General features: G+C 45.9%; 1 protein-coding gene across 3 annotated transcripts in view; it reads left to right on the forward strand.

Annotated features, from left to right (window-relative positions):
• The window catches only part of ATP9A (ATPase phospholipid transporting 9A (putative)), a 129,531-nt gene that overhangs the window by 84,050 nt on the left and 18,232 nt on the right, over positions 1 to 27,249 (forward strand). For all 3 annotated transcript variants that reach the window (XM_055300463.1, XM_055300474.1, XM_055300485.1), the window contains exons 15-17: positions 16,060 to 16,221; positions 24,938 to 25,030; positions 26,060 to 26,143. In XM_055300463.1, coding sequence (XP_055156438.1) covers positions 16,060 to 16,221; positions 24,938 to 25,030; positions 26,060 to 26,143 — 339 coding nt within the window. The remainder of the gene's footprint in view (positions 1 to 16,059; positions 16,222 to 24,937; positions 25,031 to 26,059; positions 26,144 to 27,249) is intronic.

The raw sequence follows: 27,249 nt of genomic DNA on the forward strand, positions 1-27,249 counted from the left end.
TTAAATCTTGGAAATAATTTCAGACTTACAAAAAAAATTGTAAAATTAGTACAAAGCATTCCCCTTTACTAAAACTTCACTCCTGATTTCTCAAATGGTAACCTTTTTCTACCTGTGCTTTATCATTCTCTCTCACCTTGAAAGAGTCAGCTGCAGACATGATCCTCTCTAACCTTTAAGTATTTTAGTTTATTTTTTCCTAAGAAACAAGGACATTTATCAGAATCGGGAAATTCACAGTGATACGGTACTATTACTTGTCTCGTAGGTGTCATCACTCGTAGTTATCCCACTGACTTAACTTACTTTTTCACCAAAAATTTTCCTCCTCAAATCAGAATCTAACCCAGGAATGCACAGTATATTCAGTTGCCATATTTCTAGTCTTTTTTTTTTTTAAAGATTTTATTTATTTATTAGAGAGAGAGCATGTGTGCATATGCACACAAGTTAGAGGGGAGGAGGAGAGGCAGAGGGAGAAGCAGGCTCCCCACTGAGCAGGAAACCCGATGTGGGGCTCAATCCCAGGACCCTGGGGTCATCCCTTGAGCCGAAGGCAGATGCTTTACTGACTGAGCCCCCCAGGTGCCCCTCATATCTCCTGTCTGTTTTAAGGTGGAATGGTTCCTCAGCATTCCTCAACTTTCATGGCCTTCACACTTATGAAGAATACAGACCATTATATTGGAGAATAAATCTCAGTTTGGGTCTGATGACATTTTTTTACAGTGAGGACTCCGCTTATTGCATCTTTGGTGCTGTCCTCAGTGCGTGTTATAAGGAGACACCTCCTGTTGGTGTGTCCTGCTCTTTGAGATGCTAACTTGGGGTCCCTTGGTACAGGTAGTGTCCCCAGGTTTCTTCATGGTAAAGATGCCTTGCTAATTCATCTTATGACGGTAGCCCCCTGACTGACAGGACTAGGGTTCCAACCCAGGGAGGGTGTTGTTTCAACCTAAATTCTTAGTCACTCTACTAAGTTACTTCTTAGAAGCCACAAATAACTGTTTTTTGTTTTTGTTTTTTTTAAAGATTTTATTTATTTATTGGGACGTCTGGGTGGCTCAGCGGTTGAGCATCTGCCTTCAGCTCAGGGCGTGATCCTGGGGTCCTGGGATCAAGTCCTGCATCCAGCTCCCTGCGAGGAGCCTGCTTCTCCCTCTGCCTGTGTCTCTGTCTCTCTCTCTCTGTGTCTCTCATGAATAAATAAATAAAATCTAAAAAAAAAAAGATTTTATTTATGTATCTTTGTATGTATGTATGTATGTATGTATGTATGTATTTATAGCAAATGGGGTCAGAGGAGGGGCAGAGGGAGAGACTCCCAAGCAGACTCCCAGCTGAGCACAGAGCCCAGTGTGGGACTCGATCTCATAACTTTGAGATCATCACCTGAGCCGAAATCAAGAGATGGATGCTTGACTGACTGAGCCACCCAGGTACCCTGCCACTAAGAACTTTTTGACATGCGATCTTCCAATATATTTGCATATATTTTTTGCCTAGAAAAAATAGGAATTTTTAACATAGAGTTTTGTATCTGTATTTTAAACAATATTTCATCATGCCCGTTTCCCAAATTTTTTGAGTACTCTTAAAAGACAGCTTTCTATGACTGCTGTTTATGTTTGTATGCCAGTATATGTAACTGTTCTCCTATTGTAGGAAGTTAGGGTATTTCTAATCTTTAGCACAACATTTTTTTTTATTGGAGTTCAATTTGCCAACATATAGCATAACACCCAGTGCTCATCCCAGCAAGTGCCCCCCCTCAGTGCCCATCACCCAGTCATCCCAACCCCCTGTCTACCTCCCCTTCCACTACCCCTTGTTCATTTCCCAGAGTTAGGTATCTCTCATGTTTTGTCTCCCTTTCTGATATTTCCCACACATTTCTTCTCCCTTCCCTTATATTCCCTTTCACTATTATTTATATTCCCCAAATGAATGAGACCATACAATGCCTGTCCTTCTCCGATTGACTTACTTCACTCAGCATAATACCCTCCAGTTCCATCCACGTTGAAGCAAATGGTGGGTATTTGTCGTTTCTAATGGCTGAGGAATATTCCGTTGTATACATAAACCACATCTTCTTTATCCATTCATCTTTCGATGGGCACCGAGGTTCCTTCCACAGTTTGGCTATTGTGGACATGGCTGCTAGAAACATCGGGGTGCAGGTGTCCCGGCGTTTCATTGCATCTGAATCTTTGGGGTAAATCCCCAACAGTGCAATTGCTGGGTCGTAGGGCAGGTCTATTTTTAACTCTTTGAGGAACCTCCACACAGTTTTCCAGAGTGGCTGCACCAGTTCACATTCCCACCAACAGTGTAAGAGGGTTCCCTTTTCTCCGCATCCTCTCCCACATTTGTGGTTTCCTGCCTTGTTAATTTTCCCCATTCTCACTGGTGTGAGGTGGTATCTCATTGTGGTTTGGATTTGTATTTCCCTGATGGCAAGTGATGCAGAGCATTTTCTCATGTGCGTGTTGGCCATGTCTAGGTGTTCCTCTGTGAGATTTCTCTTCATGTCCTTTGCCCATTTCATGATTGGATTGTTTGTTTCTTTGCTGTTGAGTTCTTTATAGATCTTGGAAACTAGCCCTTTATCTGATACGTCATTTGCAAATATCTTCTCCCATTCTGTAGGTTGTCTTTGAGTTTTGTTGACTGTATCCTTTGCTGTGCAAAAGCTTCTTATCTTCATGAAGTCCCAATAGTTCATTTTTGCTTTTGTTTCTCTTGCCTTCATGGATGTATCTTGCAAGAAGTTACTGTGGCCAAGTTCAAAAAGGGTGTTGCCTGTGTTCTCCTCTAGGATTTTGATGGAATCTTGTCTCACATTTAGATCTTTCATCCATTTTGAGTTTATCTTTGTGTATGGTGCAAGAGAGTGGTCTAGTTTCATTCTTCTGCATGTGGATGTCCAATTTTCCCAGCACCATTTATTGAAGAGACTGTCTTTCTTCCAGTGGATAGTCTTTCCTGCTTTGTTGAATATTAGTTGACCATAAAGTTGAGGGTCCACTTCTGGATTCTCTGTTCTGTTCCACTGATCTATGTGTCTGTTTTTGTACCAGTACCACACTGTCTTGATGACCACAGCTTTGTAGTACAACCTGAAATCCGGAATTGTGATGCCCCCAGCTATGGTTTTCTTTTTCAATATTCCCCTGGCTATGCGGGGTCTTTTCTGATTCCACACAAATCTTAAGATGATTTGTTCCAACTCTCTGAAGAAAGTCCATGGTATTTTGATAGGGATTGCATTGAACGTGTAAATTGCCCTGGGTAACATTGACATTTTCACAATATTAATTCTTCCAATCCATGAGCATTGAATATTTTTCCATCTCTTTGTGTCTTCCTCCATTTCTTTCAGAAGTGTTCTGTAGTTTTTAGGGTATAGATCCTTTACCTCTTTGGTTAGGTTTATTCCTAGGTATCTCATGCTTTTGGGTGCAGTTGTAAGTGGGATTGACTCCTTAATTTCTCTTTCTTCAGTCTCATTGTTAGTGTATAGAAATGCCACTGATTTCTGGGCATTGATTTTGTATCCTGCCACACTGCTGAATTGCTGTATGAGTTCTAGCAATCTTGGGGTGAAGTCTTTTGGGTTTTCTGTGTACAGTATCATGTCATCTGCGAAGAGGGAGAGTTTGACTTCTTCTTTGCCAATTTGAATGCCTTTTATTTCTTTTTGTTGTCTGATTGCTGAGGCTAGGACTTCTAATACTATGTTGAATAGCAGTGGTGAGAGTGGACACCCCTGTCTCGTTCCTGATCTTAGGGGAAAGGCTCCCAGTGTTTCCTCATTGAGAATGATATTTGCTGTGGGCTTTTCGTAGATGACTTTTAAGATGCTAGCACAACATTTGTACACATTTCCAGGGAACATACTTACACCTAGTATTTCTAGAAATGGTGTGAGTGGGTTCATTAATTCAGCAGGCATTTTGGAGTGCCTACGGTATACTGGGCACTGGGGAGTCAGCATTTAACAAGACAGCAGCACCTGTCCCCAGGGTGGCGGCAACGGCGAGACGGTGGAGGACATGAGTCTTGGGATCCCAGCTCCACACTTGGGCGGCCGCTCCTCGCTGCATCTTCACGCATCTGTGACAAGAGGGTTGTTGTGAGCCCCTCAGCAGAGAGTCTGTCCTGTGGGTCCCACGGATGGAATATTTTTAAGGCTTGTGGTATAAATCACCAGATAATTTCCAGAATTATTTTTTTAAGATTGTATTTATTCATGAGGGACACACAGAGAGAGAGACAGAGACACAGGCAGAGGGAGAAGCAGGCTCCCGGTAGGGAGCCAGCCCGATGTGGCACTCGAACCCAGGACCCCGGGATCATGACCTGAACCAAAGGCAGATGCTCAACCACTGAGCCACCTAGGCACCTCCAGAATTATTTTTAAAACCCTTTTGCTCTTCCATCAATGGTACAGGGACTTCCAGTTATTTTTGTTGTTCATTTTAAGAAGGAGGGAGGGAGCTTCTCCAGTTGATGAAGTGTTTTAAAGGTCCAGACTCATTGGAGAATATTGGGGAGCCAGAGCTGGGTGGTGGTTTGGGGATACCGCAATGATAACCTTTCCCAAAGTTCAGAAAGGAAAGAACATTTGGATGTGACTTTCCCTGTCTGGTAGCTTCTTTATCCTTCTCGGGGACACTGGAATGTGGCACCAGGGAGGCGACTCCTTGCAGTCGGCTTGGTGTTTGTGGAATACCTCAACTAGGAGCTCAGTTCATCCGTGATCACTGACGCTTTAACGAGATTTTTAGGGGTGAAAAATGTTGTAACCCTTGGCCAAATTCTGAGATGGGCATAGTGTGCAGAGAAAGGGAGGAGGGGGATGGAGGATGGATATGGATGATTCACCCCATTTATTTGGACTTGTGCTGTAGTCGCCAAAAACTTCAGATTTGTCCCCCTTTCTCCACTGAATTTAGTCTGTTGGATCTCGCTTTTCCATTTGGAAATGGGAGGCAATATTCCTGAGTGGGGGATGTTTGGAAGGGCCAGGTTCTTGGTAGTTGTGCACTGGGAACCGGTCGGCAGCTTAAGGGTGTTCGATAGGATTTGAATTTGTGAGCTCCTAATACTGGCTATTGATCGACGTGCATACGGGAGCTCCCTAATGCCTGTCCCACACTCCCGGTTCCCACTGAACTTGGATATATTTGTTTTAGGGCTGGGCAGGGCTTTTCCATGAGGGTAAATCTTTCACAGAATGTTCTGTGCTTCTCAGCTCTTGTTCATTAATTATACTCGGATGCAGATTTGTCTTGTTCTTCCAAGATTCTGAGTAGTGATTGGAAAAAAAAGTATTTTCTTTGGTCTTTGGTGTTTCCACAGAGGTCGATGTTACCATCTTAGTATCTTTCTTCCCCCCAAGAACTTTATTATTGCACAGTTATTTCATGTTTATGGCAGAATGTGTGAAAATAGAGATAAGAAAAGGAAATAGAAAGCAAATTGTAATCCTGCTCCCTAAAGGTGTGACCACTGTTAATATTTTACTGACCTGCCTTCCAAACTATTTCAGGTGTGTACTGCAGAATACGAATCTGCGTGTGCAAATAACGCCACGTGACAGAAAGGAGGCTAGATCTTGGTCCAGTGAAATCTTTGAGAGCTGTGCTGTTTCTAAATCCCTGTAGGATTCCACCTAGACTTGGCTGGATCGAGAATCCTACCTTTGAAATTCTATATCAATAAAACATTGCTGGTCTAGGCAAGGTCAGTGTCTGGAATACACATAGGAACCAGGATTCGTTGTACTTTAGAGCTGCTACAATAATTTCTGCCAGTTGGGGAAGGATTTGTTTCATGTAACAGAAAGCAGGATTTCCTAAATTTCTTTCCTGTGCACATTCTGCTTTGGAAGGCTTGAAGTGTCTTTATTCAGCCATTGATTACAGCCTGAGCGGCACTGGGCCCAGCCTGCCACCCTACAGTAACCCCCACCCCCACCCCCCCACCCCCTCCCCGGGGGAAATGAGACCAATGCAATCTGGCCAGAGAGATGCTCCTAAAGGGCTCAGCCTACACCACATTCTATCATCTTCTGGATGTTTGGCAGCATTGAAATGGGACACAGTGGGAGAGAGGGCAGGGGGCTGGGGGAGCTGGTCCTAATGCCATTTTTATTTATCCCTCCCCGATGCCGTTTTTATTTTATTTATTTATTTTTAAATTATTATTTTTCCCAATGCCGTTTTTTTTTTTTTTCTTCCCAATGCCGTTTTTAATCTATTTGTTTCTTGGCATGAGTAGTCAAGGGAGTGCTCTCCATCGGGCCGGTTGAATCAATCCTAGGGCTCATTTATTTGCCTTTTCCAGGAATTCTTTCCTATCGAGAAAACTTTCTTTAGGCCTTTCTTTAGTCCTTTAAAATCACAAGAACTAATGTGCTCATCACAGAAGAAAGTAAAATTGTAGATTCAAAAAAAGTTGATAATCATTAATTTTATTCCACTACCTAGAGATTACTGTTTATGTTCTGCTATAGATTGTCCCCAAATTTCTGCATCTATATATAGAAACATAATTGCATGTTTCTGCACTACAGAATCCTACAGTAGCACGAGGATGGAAGGAGCGTGAATCCAGTAACATCCTTTAGCAAGTCTCCTATGGTTGTCCTACTCCTGTAGGATTTCTGTGTGCGTGAGTGTGTGTATGTGTTTGTGTGTAGGCATGCATGTGTGTGCACACCTGTGCCCTGTGAGCATGTGTATGTGTGGACTTGTGTGGGTGTGGGGTGTGTGTGATGTGTGTATGATTGAAAGTTTCTTCATGCCTTGGCCATGCCTTGAATGGCTCACTCATTTCAGAGCAATTAATTTCAAGTTCTGGGTCACGTATAGGATGTTCTGCAAGGCTGCCCCAGGCTGCCGGCATAGGGTGAGACTCGTCTCCTTCTTACCCTGAGAACTTCATTCTTGCCCTCACTATGTCCCTCCCAGACGTCTTCCTCTGAGACACCCAGTGTTACCAGCATCTGAGGATCCTTGCAGAAATAATTCTTTATGTGTATTAGAATTTTCCTGACCTCTCAGTTATTAACATATTTTTTAAAATTTAAAAGCACAGTTGTAAATTATAGACTCAGTTCTGCACCTTGCTCTCAGTGCATCAGTACTTGGAGCATCACGGAGTTGTGACTTTAGCGGAGGCCTGAGTTTTCCTAAAACATGGGGGTACAGTGCGTTCCCATAGTCTCTCAGTGGCAGGTCAGGACCCTCCTGTTCACTAACTTTCATGGAAGGTGAGGGCATCACACTCGCCTCCTGACTCCCCAGGTGCAGTTGCCGGCTTTGTTTAACTGCCACATGCTGACTTTTTATTTTATTATGGTTTTTAATTAAAATTGTTTTATTTTATGTTACTATTAATTCCAGTACAGTTAACCTACAGTGTAAAATTAGTTTCTGGTGCATAATATAGTGATTCAGCACTTCCATCCATCGCTTGGTGCTGGTGACAGGTGCCCTCCTTCATCCCTGTTACCTGTTCCCCCATCCCCCTACCTCCCCTCTGGGGACCAGCAGTGTGTTCTCTAAGGTTAAGAGTCTGTTTCTTGGCTTGTTTTCTCTCTCTCTCTCTCTCTTTTTCCCCTTGCTCATTTGTTTTGTTTTTAAAATTCCACACGAGTGAAATTATTTGATATTTGTCTTTGTCTGACTGACTTATTTCACTTAGCCTCATACTCTCTAGCTCCATCCATGTCATTGAAAATGGCAAGATTGCATTCTTTCTTATGGCTGAGTCATATCCCATTGTGTATGTATATCTACTTAGCACCTTTACTTTATCCATTCATCTATCAATGGACACTTGGGCTGCTTCCATAATTTGGCTATTGTAAATAATGCTGCTATGAACATATTTTGGGGATAAATGCTCAGTAGTGTGATTACTGGATCATAGGGTAGTTCTGTTTTTAACTTTTTAAAAATTTTATCCTACTTTTTATTTAAAATTTTTTTCTTAATTTTTTTTAAAGATTTTTAAATTTATTTATGATAGAGAGAGAGAGAGGCAGAGTCACAGGCAGAGGGAGAGGCAGGCTCCATGCTGGGAGCCTGACGCGGGACTCGATTCCGGGACTCCAGGATCGCACCCTGGGCCAAAGGCGGGCGCCAAACCGCTGAGCCACCCAGGGATCCCCAAATTTTTTTCTTTAATTAACATATAATGAATTACTAGTTTTCAAAGGTAGAATTTAGTGATTCATCAGTTGCATATAATGCCCAGTGCTCATTCCATTAAGTGCCCTCCTTAATGCCCATCATTCAGTTACCCCATCCCTCCACCCACCTCCTCTCCAGCAACCCTTAGTTTGCTTTCTAGAGTTAAGAGTCTCTTATGGTTTATCTCCCTCTTTGTTTTTGTCTTACTTTATGTTTCCTTTCCTTCTTCCCCTATGTTCATCTGTTTTGTTTCCTTTTTTTTTTTTTAAAGATTTTATTTATGTATTCATGAGAGACAGAGAGAGAGAGGCAGAGACATTGGCAGAGGGAGAAGCAGGCTCCATGCAGGGAGCCTGATGTGGGACTCGATCCCAGGACTCCAGGATCATGCCCTGGGTCGAAGGCGGTGCTAAACCACTGAGCCACCCAGGGATCCCCCGTCTGTTTTGTTTCTTAAATTCCACATATGGGTGAAATCATACGATATTTGTCTTTCTCTGACTGATCTATTTTGCTTAGCATAATATCCTCTGGTTTTTATTTTTATTTTTTTTTAGTAATCTCTGTGCCCAATGCAGGGCTCAGACTTATGACTCCAAGATGAAGAGTTGCATGCTCTACTGACTGAGCCAGACAGGCACTCTTACTTTTAACTTTTTGAGGAACCCTCACACTGTTTTCCACAGTGGCTGCACCAGTTTGCATTCCCACCAACAGTGCAAGAGAGTTCCTTAGTGGAGTGATTTTGGCCATCAGGGGGCTGACGGCAGTAAGAAATGGGCATCTGCTGTGCCAGGCACTGTGCTCTGGGCATCCCTTATGACCCAGTTACTATGATCATGCCCGTTTTTCAGATGAAGTGTAGGTTGGCTAAGGGGTATCCCCAAGGCCATGTGGCTGGTTAGACTAAAACCAGGCAGCCCACATCCAGGGGCTGGCCATGTGACTCTGCAGTACTGCTTCTTTGTCCATGGGATGAGGACTTGAATGTACTTTGTTGCTCATGAAGCACTACTGAGGGATCCCCGGGTGGCTCAGTGGTTTGGTGCCCGCCTTCGGCCCAGGGCCTGATCCTGGAGACCTGGGATTGAGTCCACATCGGGCTCCCTGCATGGAGCCTGCTCCTCCCTCTGCCTCTCTCTCTTTCTGTGTGTCTCTCATGAATAAATAAAATCTTAAAAACAAAAACAAAACGAAGTACTACTGAGTGCTGTGTACCTGTGTGAGGAGCTTAGGGCTGGTACTGGGTGAACATCCAAGTGTCTGGTATTCTTGCCTGTTCTGAGCTAGTAGTCAGGTCTGCCTTCCTTGCAGGCTCAGTGAGGTGTGTTTTTTGGTGCTTTCTCTCGTCTCATTTTGGGAAGCTTCCGTGCTTGGTGCTAAGAAACCTTCCAGCAGACCCCAGAAGCCTTCCCACAGAGTGTCTTGTCTTTACCACCCATCTCTTCGGGATCTTGTCCTTAGAAAGGAAGACCAACAAGGGTACATTTCTCTTCTAGTCTCCAGTGACCTTGAAACAGCCTCCTTACAGATAGCCCGGGAGATAATAAGCAAAGAGCTGTGTGCACAGGTCTCTCTCCCTGATGGCCTAGTCTCAGGAGGGCATACCTGTGTCCGTGTCGCCATGCTGGGAGATAGAAAAGGATGGCGAAGATACAGCTCACCTAGAAGCAGATTTTACTTTTAGTTCCCCCTCCCCCGAATTATAAGAGTAACATAACTTGTTACAGAAAAAGTAAACAGGGGTGCCTGAGTGGCCCAGTCTGTTAAGTGTCTGACTGCAAGCTCAGCCCTTGTGGAACCCATGAGGTTTTTTCTCTCCGGGGCCACGTTCATTTCTCAGGGGTGTGTGCTTCCCCCGAACACCCCTTCGTACCTGTGCTCCAGGCCCCCAGACAATGACTGCATTCAGACACAGAGCAGAGAGAAAGATTTAGGAGGTGGGTGGGCCTTTACCATGGAGCTGCTGAGTCCTCGGCTGGGGGGGGATAGAGAACAGAGGTTGGGAACCTAAGGAGAAAACCCACCCTCAGTGTTTTCTATTAACCACGGGGGTAAGACTCTTGAAACAAAGTTTTAGTTGCGCAGAAGAGAGAGGGTGCTGTGAGTGTTTTAGGGACACTGTAGGAAACTATCAAGTGAGCCATCCTTGGGTATTAGCTCCTCCGTGGGCCATAGATGCAAAAATTCTGTTCCGTTTTTCCTTAGGGTTGACCCAGAATGGAGTTAAGGGAATAGTCATTTCTAAATGGCTAAGCTTTTCTAGAGATGACATCATTCTTTTCAAATACTAATTTTCGGCAGACTAAGTGATAGGTTAAATTTCAAGTACTGGGTCAAAGAAACTTGGACCAGGGAGTGGCCTTTTATTCCACCCTCTTGCCCACAGATTTTTTTTTTTTTTATGTCTGTCTGTCTGGGTTTTTTTTTTTTTTTTAAGTTTTTATTTATTTATTCATGAGACACACACAGAGAGAGGCAAAGACACAGGCAGAGAGAGAAGCAGGCTTCCTGAGGAGAGCCCAGTGTGGGACTTGATCCCAGGACCCCAGATCACTACCTGAGCTGAAGGCAGATGCTCAACCACTGAGCCACCCAGGCGTCCCCTGCCCACCGATTCTTAAGCAAAACTGGCCGTATTTTGTTTGCTCCATGCTGTGTTTAAAAAAAAAAAATGAATCAAAAAAATATACGTGTACACACACACACACACACACGCATATCTGCAACAATATTTAAAAAACCACTTGATGTTATCTAAAAACCAGCTTTTCTTGAGAAAGATCAGATCTGTGGAAATGGTGGGCCCAGTTTCTATGGGGCAGTGGTTAGCTGAGCTGGGTGGCTGCTGCCTCAGTTTACCCCTGCCCCGTGGGGCCCGCCCTCCTCCTGTCTGCTCCCTGTCCAGCCCCCAGTGGTGCATTGTTGAATCAATTTCCTAATTAAGTAAAGAATACTTTAAGTCTGTGGATACATTCATAGCCTTGAAAGGCTGGATTAGGGGGTACTGGCCAGCCTTTGTGAGCCAGGGTGTCGATCTCCTTGAATGCCACCAAAGATATCAGATTCATGCGTGCTCTTACGATTACTGCATATCCTGCTTCTGACAAGAATTCAGGGCTCGTTAGCCTGACCTGGCATCTCTCCCAAGCACACATTCCCCAGTACAAAGGGAAAATTATTAAAACTTGTCACAGGTGGTTTATTGCTGACCCACAAATGATGAAAAAGCCCTTTCATGGATCCTTTTGGCATGAATTCTTCAGATGGGCATTTTAGGGAGGGAGCGCAACAGCCTGTCCTTTTGATTTCCTGACCCAAACCAGAACACACAGGCAGCTCAGGAGCCCAGCTCCCCGCCCTCCATCCCTTCTCAGTTTTCATTTGATTGAGTTAATTTATTTGTTCATTCATTCATTCATTCAACCTTAGCGGGGTTTCTTTTTCTGCTGCTGCTCTGACCTCTGGATGTTCTGATACAAAGCCCCAGAGACCCCACTTCTGGCTGTTAAGGATGTTGAGACCCAAGACCCCCCAAATCCTTCCTGGTTGGGTGATACGGAATGATTCTCTTGAACGGAAGCTCGGACACAGCAGGACAAGAAGTAGCCTCATTCTATATCATCTTGTTTTGGAAAGAAATGCAGTTTTTTCTCCTGACCCCTGAAATGTTTGTTGCTGCTGCAATTGAGAAGGGTCAGAAAGCACCCCAGTTCCAAACCAGTCCCTTCTCGGTAGGACCTCAGGGATTTCTGTTGAAAGTAGCTTCAAATTAACACTGACTTAGGTTAACAAGGGCCCTAGATTGGAAGGCGAGAATCGGAGACTCCCAACCCCCGACCCCCACCACGAGGCTCGTGTCCTCATGTCCCCAAGGAGACCAGGGGGGTTTTGCTGAGGAAGTTGGGCCCAGGATGGCAGGCAGCAGGTGGCTGGTTCCCTCACTCCATTGAGAGATTGACTGCAGAACAAAGTGCAGATAGAAGGTGTTTGCCTGCAGGTGTAATTCATCCATCAGCATTTGTCACAGTGTGTCATTTAGACTAACTGTTCCTCTAACACAGTCCCCAGGGTCCCTGGCATGGGGGCTGGGCTGGCCAAGGCTAGAAGTGCCTCGCAGTCTTGGAAGCCATTTCCAGGTCCCGACTTTCACATTCTTTCTCGAAGTGAAGAGCAGGCTTTGGGGGAATGAATATATTTCCTCAAAGCCCAGCACCACCAACTTTCCACAACAATAAAATAGGTTTTTAAGGGGTGAAATAAGAGCAGCTTGCAAACAAGAATGGGAAAACCCCTTTCACCACCAGTCATGGTTGAAGGCATCCAGAAAAGGCTTTTTCTTCGTTGCTAAATTGGTGTGTAAAGGATGCAAACTTAAGCCTTTTCAGCTTGTGTGTAGCTGTGTATTTGTAGTACCTTATGTTGGGGTATGTGTTTGCTTAATCACAATTAAAAATAACTGCATGTACATGATAAAAATCTTTCAGTAGCACAGAAGGATGAAAGTAGAAGTATCGCTTGTCACATGTGGCACCCTACGAACACGTTACATACAGATGGGATTGTGTGTACCCATCTTCACTTTGTTCACCTTAGACTTTGAGAGATGATTGTTAGCAGGTAAGACAGGCCCTAATGAAAGTCGGAGTCATTGAATTAAGTCAGTAAATGAATGGGTTTCCGCAGACCGATGTAGGCTAATAGCAAAAAAGCCCCCAAACAATCCTTCCTTGGAGGTGGAGGTCAGTGTGACAGTATCTTGCATTCATGTGAATCCTGCTTGACTTGTGACATAATTCAAACAGGGTAGAGCTTCCCATTCTTGAAGACCGACCTCTTGCTAGCGTAAATTCAGTTCGTGTCCGAAATAGTGACCTAGTTAGGTGCCTGAGCATAGCCAACTAAGGATGGATACACACAGTGTTTCGAGCAGGAAGGGAAATGGAAAGTAAGCCACCTTGAGCCCTGCGCTTTGCAGAGGCTGGAGGGAGTGGGGCCGCTTTGCAGAGGCTGGAGGGAGTGGGGGCCGGAGGCAGAGCTGGGCTGGAATCTCGGTTTGATTCTCCCCACTGCTTCAGGGAGTAGTTAGGGCAGCCCAGGAGAGCCTGGGGGGGGGGGGCGTTCTGGAAACAAACACAGAACAATGGAACAGCAGGTGTCTGCTTGTGCAGAGTCTCTTGGTAGAAGGAAAGGGGAGCTCAGGACGCACCCTGATGAAATAGAAGTGTGGGCGTCTGTGGTTCCCTGGGAGAGTGACTCTCACTGCCTCCGGCCCCCACGGTGACACTGTGAAGTACTGCAGACGGTTACAGAGTAGCATAATGGGCACCTGTGTACCTACTTCCGGGCTTTTAAAGATAATAAAACATCTCAAGAAAGAATTGAAAGAATTGACACCTCCCATGTACCCGTTTCTCTGTCACCCTCTGTCACTCCCCAAGTCTGCTCTTCCCGAAAACCTGCCTCCTTTTCTTCCCCTAAAGATTAAGTTTTATAGGAAGAAACGGGGAGGGCGGGTACTTTTCTTTTTTAGACTCCACACTCTTGGACTTGGATCAGAATAAAACAGCAGCTTGTTTGGCATTAAAATTGGAACCTGGTTGTATGCGTTTCCTATCGTTGCTGTCACACGTTGCTACAAACCTGATGGTTTGAAACAATACAATTTATTATAGTCGTGTAGGTGAGAGATCAGATCCAGGTCTCCCTGAATTATAAGTAGGGTGTCAGCAGGGTGGCCTGCGTTCTCCCCGGAGGCCCCAGGGCTGAATTTGTTGCCTTCCCTGCTTCTGGACGCTGACCCCATTCCTTGGTTTATGTCCCTTCCTCGTCTTCAAAACCAGCACCATCTCCTCTCTCTGACCCTCCTCTGCCCGCAGCCTTCTCTCTGGCTACAGCCAGGAAAGTTCTGCCTTTGGAGGACTCAGGTGATCACACTGGGCCCATCTGGATAATCCAGGGCAGTCTCCAGTCGCCAGGTCCTCAGTCTTCATCACCCCCTTCTGAGCCCATTTTGCCCCAGGAGGTGACACATTCACATGTTCCAGGATTAGGATGTGGGCATCTTTGGGGGTGGGCATCTTTGGGGGCTGTTACTCTGCCTCCGCACATCCCGTGCGGGTCCATTACCCACTTGCCAGATTATTCCAGTGACAGCATGTCAGGGATGGACACCTGAGTGCAGCCAGGCACCTCTGAGGATGCGCTCATGTGCATGTGCCCTGGCACAGGCCCCTGTGCTCCGCAGCCGGTACAATGACCCAGGATTGGCAGTTTCCCTGGGGCTTTTTCCTTGGCTCAGTTAGACCCGGGATGAGATCCTGTGTCACCGCTGCCAGCTGGGAGCAGCCCAGGACACTTGCCACTCTGAGAACCCGTCATTTAGGGCATTCATGGGGCACACGGAGGGGGGCTCTTCACGCTTGTGTCTCCTTCCTGTGGGAGGAGGAGTGGGAGGAGGGGACGCCCCAGCTCCCCTCTCTGTCCCTACCAGAGCTTTTCTACTCAAATTTCCTTCTCTGCCCGGAGACCTCTGCCAGATTCACCTGTGAACAGGGGCTTTCTTTTCTTTTAAAGATTTTATTTATTTATTCATGAGAGACAGAGACACAGGCAGAGGGAGAAAAGCAGGCTCCATGCAGGGAGCCCGATGTGGGACTTGATCCCAGGATCTGGGGCTGATGTTCAACAGGCATCATGGGGCTTTATTGTCTTCCAGGCTTTTAAAACATGCAAATTGATTGTTTACATGTTAAGAGGAGATCTCAGGGACTGGTCCAGAGGGCCAGATTTCTGGTTTTTCTTGAGAAGCTGGAAGCTCTGGCTATCCTGGGACCCATTCCCTTGGGGCGGCGTCCTTCATCAGCACGACACCAAGTCACTGCCCCAGTGGACATGATGCAGGCTCCCCTTGCCACGGTCCCCTCCCCCCAGCCCTCTTCACTCCCATGCACAGTCTGGCCCCTGTCTTGGGTTTACAACACCCCCTGCCTTTGACCTGAAGTGAAGCAAGCCTCACTGAGGCTGCTAGAAGGTTCCAGGTGGCGACAGAAGCCATGCCTCCAGGAAGTGCAGTACGTGGTGGGTGGGCTTTTGTGCCAGGTAAACCCAGGTACCCACCCACCTGGCCTAGCTGCACCAGTGCCCAGCAGCATCACCTCGTGCAACTGAATCATAATAATTCCTTCACCAAGCACCTGTTTGATCATCGTGTAGACCAATGATCTCACCCCCATCCCCAGCAGTACTGTCTTCTGGGGTGGGATAATCCTGAAAGGGGGTGGGCGGGAGGCTGTCTGCTGTTGTGGGTTATTTAGCAGCATGTCACAGGTAGAGACCAGGAGGTGTCAGGAGCTCACCCTTTTCTCCAGTTGTGACCATCAGAAATGTCCCCACACGTTGCTCCAGGTCCCATGGGGGCAGAACAGCCAGGTGGAGACACCTACCTGGCTGGGCATTTGCCAGGCTTAGCGGAGAGTCTGAAGGCCCAGTGCCACCCTGCCCCGCGCTCTCCTTTCCTCATACTGCTGTGGGCTCTGTGCGAATCCTCCAGAAGTGGTCACACTCCACCCTGTGTGTTCTCTCTGCCACGACTCTGGCATGCAGCCTTCTTTGGGGCCTGGAAGAGAGGGTGAGCCTTGCCATGTAGACGGCGGCTGGGAGGATGGCGGGGCCAGCAGCCCCCCAGGAACCTATGCTGTCACCAGCTGACCTGGCCTCCCCCAGGGATGCAGGGACTGCTTGCACTTGGCCGGTCGCTGCAGCCCCTTCCATCTCTGTGTTCATTTGCTTCACCTGTGGACGGGGACCCTTGGCTGTGTATCTGACCTTCACCTAACCGTGTCGTGTTTAGGTGGCCCTGGTACAGTGGACCGAAAGTGTGGGCTTGACCCTGGTGGGCCGAGACCAGTCTTCCATGCAGCTGAGGACCCCTGGCGACCAGATCCTGAACTTCACCATCCTGCAGATCTTCCCCTTCACCTACGAAAGCAAGCGCATGGGCATCATCGTGAGGGTGAGTTACCTGCCTTATGACTTAACATGGTTAAAACACCCAAGTCTGCCGTGTGTCCCTATAGCTCAACATTCTTTCTTAACCCTCTCTTACTTTCTTTCTTGCGACCTCTTTTGTCGAGACCAACAAGAGAATATAATTGCCTGAACAGAAAGAATGTTACTAGTCTCTCAATTGGACAAGATCTCAGATCTTAGTCTTAGAAACTAGGTCAGGGATCCCTGGGTGGCGCAGTGGTTTGGCGCCTGCCTTTGGCCCAGGGCGCGATCCTGGAGACCCGGGATCGAATCCCATGTCGGGCTCCCGGTGCATGGAGCCTGCTTCTCCCTCTGCCTGTGTCTCTGCCTCTCTCTCTCTCACTGTGTGCCTATCATAAATAAATAAAAATTAAAAAAAAAAAAAAAAAAAAAAAAAGAAACCTGTAGGCTTAAAAAAAAAAAAAAAAAAAAAAAAAGAAACTAGGTCAGCTTCTGGTTAACATAGTTCTAGAGGGAAAGGTATAACTGACTAGAGAGAGAAAGCATGCACATGCCCTGGGAGGCGGGGAGGGGCAGAGGGAGAGAGAGAATTTTTTTTCTTTAGAGATTTTACTTAGTATTTATTTGAGAAACAACATGAGCCCGAGGGGGTGGGAGAAGGAGATTCCTCGTGGAGCAGGGAGTCCCACGTAGGGTTCAATCCCAGGACCCTGGGATCATGACCTGAGCCAAAGGCATGTGCTTAATTGACTGAGCCACCCAGGTGTCCCGAGAGAGAGAGAATCTCAAGCAGGCTCCTCAGCCAGTGCAGAGCCTGATGCTGGGTTCAGTCTCATGACCCTGAGATCATGACCTGAGCCAAAAATCAAGAGTCAGATGCTTAACCGAACTACCCAGGTGCCCTGCAACTACTACTTCTGTCCAGTTTCAGAACATTTTCATCACCCCAAAAAGAACCCTCATACCCATTAAACAATGACTCCCCATTCCTCCTTCATTCTAGTCCCTGGAATTGCCAATCGACTTTCTGTCTGTAGGAATTAGCAGTTCTGAATACTTCATGTAATTAGAGCCCTGTGATATGTGACGTTTTGTGTCTGCCTTTTTTCATTTAGCAGCATGTTGTCAGGATTCGTCTCCCTTGTAGCACAAATCAGAACTCCATTCCTTTGTACGGCCAAGTAATTGCTTATCCACTGGTCTGTTGATAGACATTTGGGTTGTTTCCCCCTTTAGGCTGTTGTGAATAATGCTGCTGTGAGCATTCACGTATAAGGATTTAAATACCTCTTTTCTGTTCTCTTGGGTATAGACCTAGGAGTGGAATTACTGGGTCATGCTGGGTCCATTACCCACTTCCTGGATCATTCCATCTTTTTTTTTTAATATTTTATTTATTTATGATAGACAAAGACACAGGTAGAGGGAGAGACAGGCTCCATGCTGGGAGCCCGACATGGGACCCTGGGCCAAAGACAGGCGCTAAACTGCTGAGCCACCCAGGGATCCCCGTGAGCCACCCAGGGATCCCCCTCATTCCATCTTTTTATGAGTAACCTCCAAATGGTTTTCTGTAATACTGTACCCTTTTACATTCCCACTAGGAACAATAGGAAGGTTCCAATATTTCCACATCCTCACCAACACTTTTTAATTTTCTTTTTCATTTTTTTTGGTTATAGCCATGTTTGTGGGTGGGAAGTAGCATTTCATTGTGGTTGTAAGTTGTCTTAACTTAATGACCAATGACATTGAGTATCCTTTTGTGTGCTTTATTGGCCAATTTTATATCTTCCGTGGAAAAATATGTATTCCAGTCCTTTGCCCATTTTTTAATTTGGTTACTTGTCTTTTTGTTGTTCATTTATAAGAGTTCCTTATATTGTCTAGATATTATCAGAGATGATATGCAAATATTTTCTCTTATTCTGTAGGTTATCTTTTCATTTTCATGATAAAATTCATTTGATTCATAGAAGTTACTAATTTTGAGGAAGCCTAAATTTTTTTTCTTTTGTTGCTCTTGACTTAGGTGTCATATCCAAGATTTTATTGTTAAATCCAAGGTCATGAAGATTTACCCTTCTATTTTCTTTTAAGGGTTTTGTAGTCTTAGCTCTTTAAGTCATTGATCCATTTTGGGTTAATTTTTGGAGGTGGTGTGAGGTAGGGATTCACCTTCATTCTTTTGCACCTGTATATACAGAGCTATCCCAGCACCATTTGTTAGATTGTTCTTTCTCCCTTGAGTAGTCTTGGCCCTCTTGTTGTAATTCAATATTTTAAATGGTTTTTCATGTGTACAATCACAAGAGTTACTGGAAAAAAATACAGTAATTGTTCCACATCATCATTTTGTCATATTTATTTCAAATTTTGTTTTGACATATTTTGAAACTTTTATTGAAATACAGCATACACAGAGAACAGTGCAAACATCCTAACCGCGCAGCTCACGTGTTTAAACAGTTAGCACACCCATGGAACCAGCATCTAGAGCAAGGATCAGAATCCCACCCATCATTACCCCAGCAGCTCCCTTGTGCTTCTTTCTGGTCTACATCCCTTTCCCCACAGGGATATATATAACCACTCTCCCAACCTCTATCCCCGATTAATCTCTTTTTGAGATTTTTCTTCTTCTATAAAAGAAATCATGCAGTAGATTTTCATGTTTGAGTTCATTTGCTCACATTTATATATTTTTTTTCACATTTATATTTTGTTTAAAAATTTTTTTAAAGAAATAAAACACCGTGCATTCAGTTGAAGGCCCATCTGCCTCTCCTGGATGTGCTTTCATTTCGTTCCTACAAAGTTCATAGTGTTTGAGGCATTTTGAAGTATTAAGTATTTTAAAATACTGTTATCAGACATGTTTGGCTATAAATGATGTGTATTATGGTTTTGCATATTTTTATTCTAAGTGGCATTGTATCATTCATTGCCTCACTTCCTGTTTTTAACATTTAAAAAAAAACTTTAGGCTCATACATTTAATCCTACTATGTTAATTTTAGCCATCTTAGAGTGTTACACTGTATGAATGTACCTCTCTTCCTTCAGTTGACTGGAGTTCTGTTGATACACATTTAGATAGTTGCCACTTTTTTTTGGCATTAGAAACAGCATTGCCATGCACATCCTTGTCTCTTCTGGTCTCCGGTATACATGATGCTATGTTTCTCTGTGGAATATGTCCAGTGGTCGGATTGCTGGGTTGGCAGTCTATACATCTCTACCTTTAGCAGGTATCACCAGCCTTTTCCCCCTAGAAGAGTGCCTGTACTAATCTTGGTCCCACCATTCCTCTATATCCTCTCCACTATTTAATAATGTCAGACTTTTAAAATGTTGTCACTATCTTGTCTTACCATTTGCCTTTTTTACTCAGAGGACCACATTTTCCGTTCTGGGAAGCGGTTCACACACCACTGTGTTCAGTGACTCTTAAACTTGGCTTATCATCAGAAATACCAAGGGAGCTTGCTTGCTTGCTTGCTTTATTTATTTATTTATTTATTTATTTATTTATTTATTTATATTTATTCATGAGATAGAGAGGCAGAGGCACAGGCAGAGGGAGAAGCAGGCTCCATGCAGGGAGCCTGACGTGGACTCCATCCTGGGTCTCCAGGATTACGCCCTGGGCCGAAGGTGACACTAAACCGCTGAGCCACCCGGGCTGCCCCCAAGGGAGCTTTAAAAATGTGGATTACTTTTTCCCATCTGGACCTGTTTTGGGATTGGGATGCTTCCTTGCCATTTGTAGAGGTTTTTTCTCATCGTTTAGCTTGATTGGAGAAAACTGCTTGAATCATGGGGCAACTTTGGAATGACTCATCTTATTTGTTTTGTTTTTGAAAGAAATGAGGGTTCCTCTCCCCCCTGGTCTAAGTGTTTCATGCCTTAAAGATCAAAGAGCTGTAGATCCTGTTATAATAAAGCTGTAATAGTGGTATGAGTAGTGATCAGGGTAATTAGTAGTAGCAGAGGTACTAGTAGCAGCAGTAATAGTAGCAGCTGTAGGAATAGCAATAACATAATGATAGGTAACACTTAATGATGCTTATTAATTAAGCCAACAAGGTAGGTACCATTATGATTGGCATTTGACAGAGGAGAAAACTGAGCTGTAGAGAGGCTAAGAAGTCTCCTCAAGTTGACATAGCTGGAGAATGATGGGGCCGGAACTGGACCCCAGATAATGTGGCCCCCAGGTCCATGCTCTTTAAGCACTAGGACCTGGGAGTTTGAGTGTGGTGAGAGAGGGACATTGAAAAGTTCATAGAGCACCTGTAGTAATGTTGTGGTAGTGTATCGTGTGTTGCTGCATAGTAGATTACCCCACACTTAGTGGCTTAAAACAATAGAAGGTGGTATCTCACGGGGTCTGCGGGTCAAGAATCTGAGTACAGTTTTGTTGGGTCCTTTGGCCTATGGTCTCTCACAGGGTGCCGACATCCAGGGTTCAAATGAGTCACGATCCACTTCCACATAAAATCAGTATTGTTGGCAGGACTCAGCTCCTTGTGGTTGTTGGACGGAGAGCTTTAGTTCTTCACTGTATTGGCAGGAGAGCCACCCTCATTCATTGCTTCCTAGGCTTCTCCATAGGTCAGCCAGCTTCATCAGAGTGAACAACTGAGCATGTGAACAAGATGGAAGGCACAGTCTTTGTAACCTGATCTCAGAACTGGCCTTTTCTCACTTCACTTTTGCATCACTAATTAGAAGCAAGTCACCGGGTCCTTCCCCCTACTCATTGGGAGCGGGTCTCATAAGGGCATGAATACCAGGAGGTGGGGGTCATTGGGAGCCATTGAAGAAGCTGCCTCGCCTCTGCCTAGAAGAAACAGCTCCATGAGCTGTTGTGATGACCCAGTGACAAAGCATGAGTATGCTTTGAAAATGACACATTTTAAGGGATTTTTACATGCCTGATGCTAGTAGGTACTTTCAGACTCAACAGGACACACATTCTTAGCAACTTTTTAGTGGGAAGTGAGCTTTTTCTCCCCTACTGGTGCTGCTTTTCCCACTGGCCCATACCTGGCCTGCCCCATGGCTTCTAACCTGTATCTTGGACACACATCTGATGTCAAGAACATCCGTGGCCTGAAAGCAGCACCACAGATCAGGCGGGTGGGTGTTTCCTGGTGAATCAGAGTCATTATCTTCCGCAGATTTACTTTTGTCCCAGCTTTTATGTTTTCAAGTTCCAGGACCATGGGCTCTGTTGCAGTCATTTGAGGGTTGACTCATCCTCAGATAGTACCCAATATCAGCCATTCTAGGATAAGTGAGCAATATCCCCCACCCTTCCCTAAGCTGTGAAGGGCTCTCATTCCCAGATATGAGTCATGTTTTATGAGCTGTGGCCCCGTGTCTTCTCACAGCAGGAGCAACAGGACATACTTGTTGGATGGGCAAATCATTATTTTAAAAACAGCACCCCCCCCCAAGGTTATAAAAACCAAACCAAACCAACATTTAGGACAGTCAGAACAAATACATGTGTAAGGAAAGAGCTCAAGCTACTCATCTCTATTTCCACCACCCAGGGATGACCTCTCTTCCTTTTTCAGAGAATTTCCTCTCGGTTTTTTTTTTTCTTTCTACACGTATATGAGTGTAAACTTCCACACAAATTTTTGTAAAATTGAGATTGGATGTCATAGAAGGCTTTCTAAACTCTCCTCGCATTGAACAATATATACGGTGAAAATTTTCTCATATCAGTAAAAGGTGATTTTTATGCTTTTAATGTGTTCATGGTGCCCTATTGAAAAAAATGCACCATTATTTAATTAAATATTCCTTTCTTGGAAACTTAGGGTTTTCATCTCTCACTACCAAAGTCAGTTTGTGAGCATCTGTCTTTGCTAGGCTGTCTTTAATGAAATGCGTGTTTTTACTAAGTTTTCTTGTTTGCTGACGTATCTCCCTCTTTATCTGTGGTTTTGACAGGTGGAAATCAGCCTCCAGGGCGTGTGGGCCACTTTTCCACTCTGTAGAAATCTCCTAAACTCCTCCAATGAAGTGGTTCTCATCCTGGGGCCATTTTGCCTCTAGGGGACATTTGAAAATGTTGGGAGACCTTTTGGTCATCACTACTCATGGTGGTATTACTGACGTCAGCTAGTGGGTAGAGGCCAGGACAGCCTCCTGATAAAGAACAATTCCCCCTAAATGTTACTTGTGCCGGGCCAACAGCTCAGTCTGGATGCACCCATAGATCCTGCTTATTATTTGAAAATACCTGGCCAGTTACCCAGTGCAAGGAAATGTTAGCTCAGCTGTAAAACGTTTTGGCTTAGTGACTGTTCACAGTTAGGGATGTGCTCTCAGCTGGTTCATCAGCCCTTCCAGATACGTGTGAGCTCGTGGACAGTACTTGGCAGGTACTTCTTGCACTCACAAAGCAAAGTCTTTTCTTGGCGTGAGTCTCTGTCTTCTGAGGGTTTCTCTGGGGCTCTTGTGCTTGTCTCTCTGAAGGAAGGCTGCATTGCTGGCTTTGTTTTTCTTGTGTACAGATGTTCCACTGACCGCCCCCCACCCCCACCCGGCCAGTCCCACGTGGAATGAGGGAGGCGGATCGTTGCTGTAGATCATACCCTTGTCATTGTTTGAATAAAACAGGCCTTTGAACGGGGGCCAGAATCAGACCACAGTGGAAAAAGATGAGGCCCTAAGACAATGCAGTGCAACCAGCAGCTCTCTGTAAATTTACAGGGTAATCTTGCCATAATATGAGAGCGAAGTAACCTTGTGATGAACTGGGTGGGAGGAAATGAGTAACGGGAGGAGACAGTTGATACGGTGTTTATATTGGACCAGGCTGTCCAAGCTCTCCCGAGCACCCTCTGCAGGAGAGGAAGCCGGGGAGGGGGACGCCGTTTCCTACAGTTCTGTTATGAAGTGCCATTTGGGTGAAGGGAAAAGGGAAGAAAGCCCTGGGATGCTTTCATGTTCAGACCCCACAGCTGTCTTTGGCCTGAGTCAGAGGCAAGCAGAGGCGTAATCCGTCGAAGATGAAGTGTGCCCTTCTGCTTTTAAGACACAGGTGCCTCTTGGGGGGGAGGAGGGCAGTGGACACTTTTACGAGTAAGCATGTGATTCTCAAAGATGGTCCATGATTAGAGGGCATTAGAAAGCCATTTTAAAGAAGGAAACTTATACCACTAATTTGGCTTTGAGTATTTGCTTCATGTTTAAATTTATTTATTTTTATGATAGTCACAGAGAGAGAGAGAGAGAGGCAGAGACACAGGCAGAGGGAGAAGCAGGCTCCATGCACCGGCAGCCCGACGTGGGATTCGATCCCGGTCTCCAGGATCGCGCCCTGGGCCAAAGGCAGGCGCCAAACCGCTGCGCCACTCAGGGATCCCTTGCTTCATGTTTAGTAATGAGTTTGCAGGCACACAGTCTGGGGTTCCCGGGACAGCAGAACTGAGGCATGAGGTGGTGATGGCCATGCTCTGTCCCCTTGCCCATCTCTGCTGCCTCCAGGATCCCTGGGATGGGAGTTACCAAGGAAGGAATGTCAAGGAATAAGAACCAGGGATTTTTACCCCATTCCTCAAAGGCAGGATTTCTCAGCCTCAGTACTGTTGACACTGGGACCAGATGATTCTTGGCTGTGATTGCCCTCTGCACTGTGGGATGCTTCGCAGCATCCTTGGCCTTTACCCACTGGATGCCAGTAGCACCCAGCCCCTCGTTGTGACAATCAGATAAGTCTCCAGATATCAGCAGATGCAAAATCCCCTGAGCCAAGCTTTGGTCTCCACACACGGTACACTCAAGGGATGTCTAGAGTTCCCGTCACTCGAGTAGAACTGATGACAGTGAATGGACATCGTCTGTGTGTCCAGCTGTTGGCTGTGTGCTCTGTGTAGATGACGTCAATTAAGCCACAATAGCCTGTGTGGTAAGAGGGGTTAGTGTTCCTGTTTTACAGTTGAGAAAAGTGATGTTTAGGGAAGAATGTCCAAGTGCACACAGCTGAAAGCTGGTGTCGGGTCTAAGCGTTTGACACCTGGGCTGTGGTGTTACCTGCTTCCCAGACAATCTGGTCAGTGTGAACAAAAACCCGGATAATTTGATAACTAGCTAGGTCCTAAGGTAGACATAGGGGTCTGGAATGACCAGGATCAGCAGTTCTCAATGAAGGCAGTTTGCTCCCCAGGGGACATTTGTCTGTATCCCCATAGGGGTGCTGCTGGCATCTAATGGGGACAGTACAGGGATACTGTAAAACGTCCTGCAGGGCACGGGTCCCCCCCACACAGCAAAGAACTCTCCAACCCATGTGTGAATGATGCCAAGATAATTACCTTACCTGCTCTAGACAATTACCTTACTTCCCCATTTTTTCAGGTAGACCACAGTCTGGTGATCCTGGCGGTCCCGTGTATAAATTTAAGATGATCTTCCAGCGTGGGAGTCCATTCCTGTTGGGATAGTAATAACTAAAACAAAGTTCTTACATCCTTTTGATCTTGCTTTCATCATTTAATGCTTTTCCAAATGCTTTGAGTTTTCTTCCATTTTCTTGTGGCCTTTGCCCCATAGTGAGGCTCCCCCACCCCCTTCTCGCTTTTTATCTTTGGCCAAGTGAGAAAACATAGCGTCCGCTAAGTACCCTTTGTACGCCGTCTGTCATGGGAAGTGGGTACTGGAGCAGAAAGCGGGTGTTCCTCTTGGATACTCATCCTGCTGGGTCCCCTCTCTAGGATGAATCAACGGGAGAGATCACGTTTTACATGAAGGGAGCGGATGTTGTCATGGCTGGCATCGTGCAGTACAATGACTGGCTGGAGGAAGAGGTAAGTAGGGTGTGGGGAGTGAGAACCATGTTCTGGAGGCTGCCCCTTGGTGTAGTGAGAATGGTCTCTGTACTCGCTACCTGTGCCTACGTAACAAATCACCCCCGAACCTAGCAGCTCAGGACAACACACTTATTTCTCATGATTTCTGTGGGCCAGGGATGTGTGCACAGCTGAGCTGGGTTCTCAGGGTCGCTCAAAGGGTTGCTTGGGGCCAGGATCTCATCTGAAAGCTCAGGACCCACTGCCAAGGTCACTCAGCTGCCCTGCACCAGAGTCTGCTCCTCACTGGCTTCTGGCTGGAGGCGCAGGTACCAGGAGGGTGGGGACCAACAGGGGCCACGTCACAGGCTGTCTATCCCGGTTCATGATGTGGGGGATCGGCCACAGCAAGGAGGGGGGAGACCCTCAGGTTTATCAGGCCATTTTTTTCTTTATCTTTCGGCTCCAGATAGGAGGATGCACATTTTTCATTCAGTGATACTATATTTTCAGAGGGTTGCAAACTCAAATACTAGCAGGGCCTAGGCAGGTAAGTCAAATAAAATAGGCTGGGGATGTGTTTTTCTAACAGGGTCACATTTTGTGTGTTGGGATATCCTTCACGTGGCGACTGTTTTCTGGGAATACACAGAAGCAGCTGCTTTTCATCCATCACCGGTTGTGGTTATTTGGGAAAGCAAGTGTGGTTTTGTCAGACGTTGGGTTTTTCCAACAAGCCAGAGATCCAGACTTACCTGGGAAGCCTTACGATGTTGACTTAAATTTTGAGACCTATACCGTGCCAACGGAAGAAAACCCACACCTACGTCCTGTTTGGCCTGCGGCCTGCCGTGTTGCAGCCTCCCTTGAGAAGCTTTGCTTCAGGGAAGGTTGCTTTAGGGGAAAGCCGTATTCTGACTTGCCAGTTTCCCTGTGGCCCTGGTAGGGACCTGTCCACTGTAGCGTCCAGCCCTCCTCAGTGGGAGTCGGGGGCTTAGAGGCGGAGCCCTCAGTGTGGCTCTCCACTGACCGTGGTCTGCTTCGCAGTGTGGAAACATGGCCCGAGAAGGACTGCGGGTGCTTGTGGTGGCAAAGAAGTCTCTAGCGGAGGAGCAGTATCAAGACTTTGAGGTAAGAGGTCTTAAGACCTTTCTCTTACTTTTTGCAGCCCTCCCTCACCTCCCCTGTCATACCTCCTCCCCATCTCCCCCTAGAGCTCATGCTGCTCTAGCCATACTGCTGATGCCCTTTCTGAGCACCCCAGGCTCACTTATGTCTCAGGGCCTTTGCACTTGCTCTTCTCTCTGCCTGGAACTCTCTTCCCACACAGAGCTCTGTGGCCTGCTCCCTTGCTTCCTTTGAGTCTCTGTTCAAATGCCACGGCCTCTGAGAAGTCTTCCCACCTCACCGCTCACCACATCCGTCACCCACCTCACTTTCTTTACTGGCGCTAGTCAGATGTAGGATGACCTTGTATCTATGTTTATATCTAACATTCTTCTTCGTATCTCCTTCCCGACATGAAATCTTTTCCAGAGCAGAGACCAGTCAGTCTGGTTTGCTCTTGTATTTCAGTACATAGGATAGTCCTTGACACAGACTATACCCTCTGGAAATTTTGAAATGAATCACCCCCTTGGAGCCCTCATTTCTCTAAGTTGTAAAAAGTGTTGAACTAGATTGTTGACTTTCACAGCCATGAGTTCCAGCATAATATGTCTGGTTTATTGTCCTCTTGTCCTATAAATTGTGTGTTTCTTAAGGGAAGCATCCTTGCATCCCCAGGCCTGGCACAAAGCCCAGCATGTGCATAGGGATATGACTATAAGGGAGAAGGGTGTAGCTGGGGACAGGCTTCTGGGGTCCTTGTCCTGCTCCACCCAGAGGGGCTGTGTCTGAGTCTGCTTCTTCTTTGTGCCTGAGTTCTTTGTAAAGTTTTATTAGCAAGAGTTCTGGCTCTGATAAATCCTACCGTGCTTTCAAGTTTAAAGGCTTGTGTTTGAAACAACCCAGCAGGGGATTTTTCATTTTCTTCCATGTTTTTGCTAACCCTATTGGGTTGCTAAACTGAAGGGCTGGGTCAGTGGTCTTTGGAGATGGGACTTTGTCTTCAGAAAACCCGACGATTGGGGGTTCCTGGTCACAAAGTGTATGTTGTGTGGGGGAGAACCTGCTGGGTTTTTTTTGAGATCTTGAGTTGTACCGATCCTTGCAACAGCCCAGTGAGGTTGGGGCTG

Source organism: Nyctereutes procyonoides, unplaced genomic scaffold, assembly GCF_905146905.1.
Source record: "Nyctereutes procyonoides isolate TBG_1078 unplaced genomic scaffold, NYPRO_anot_genome, whole genome shotgun sequence".
NCBI lineage: Eukaryota > Metazoa > Chordata > Mammalia > Carnivora > Canidae > Nyctereutes > Nyctereutes procyonoides.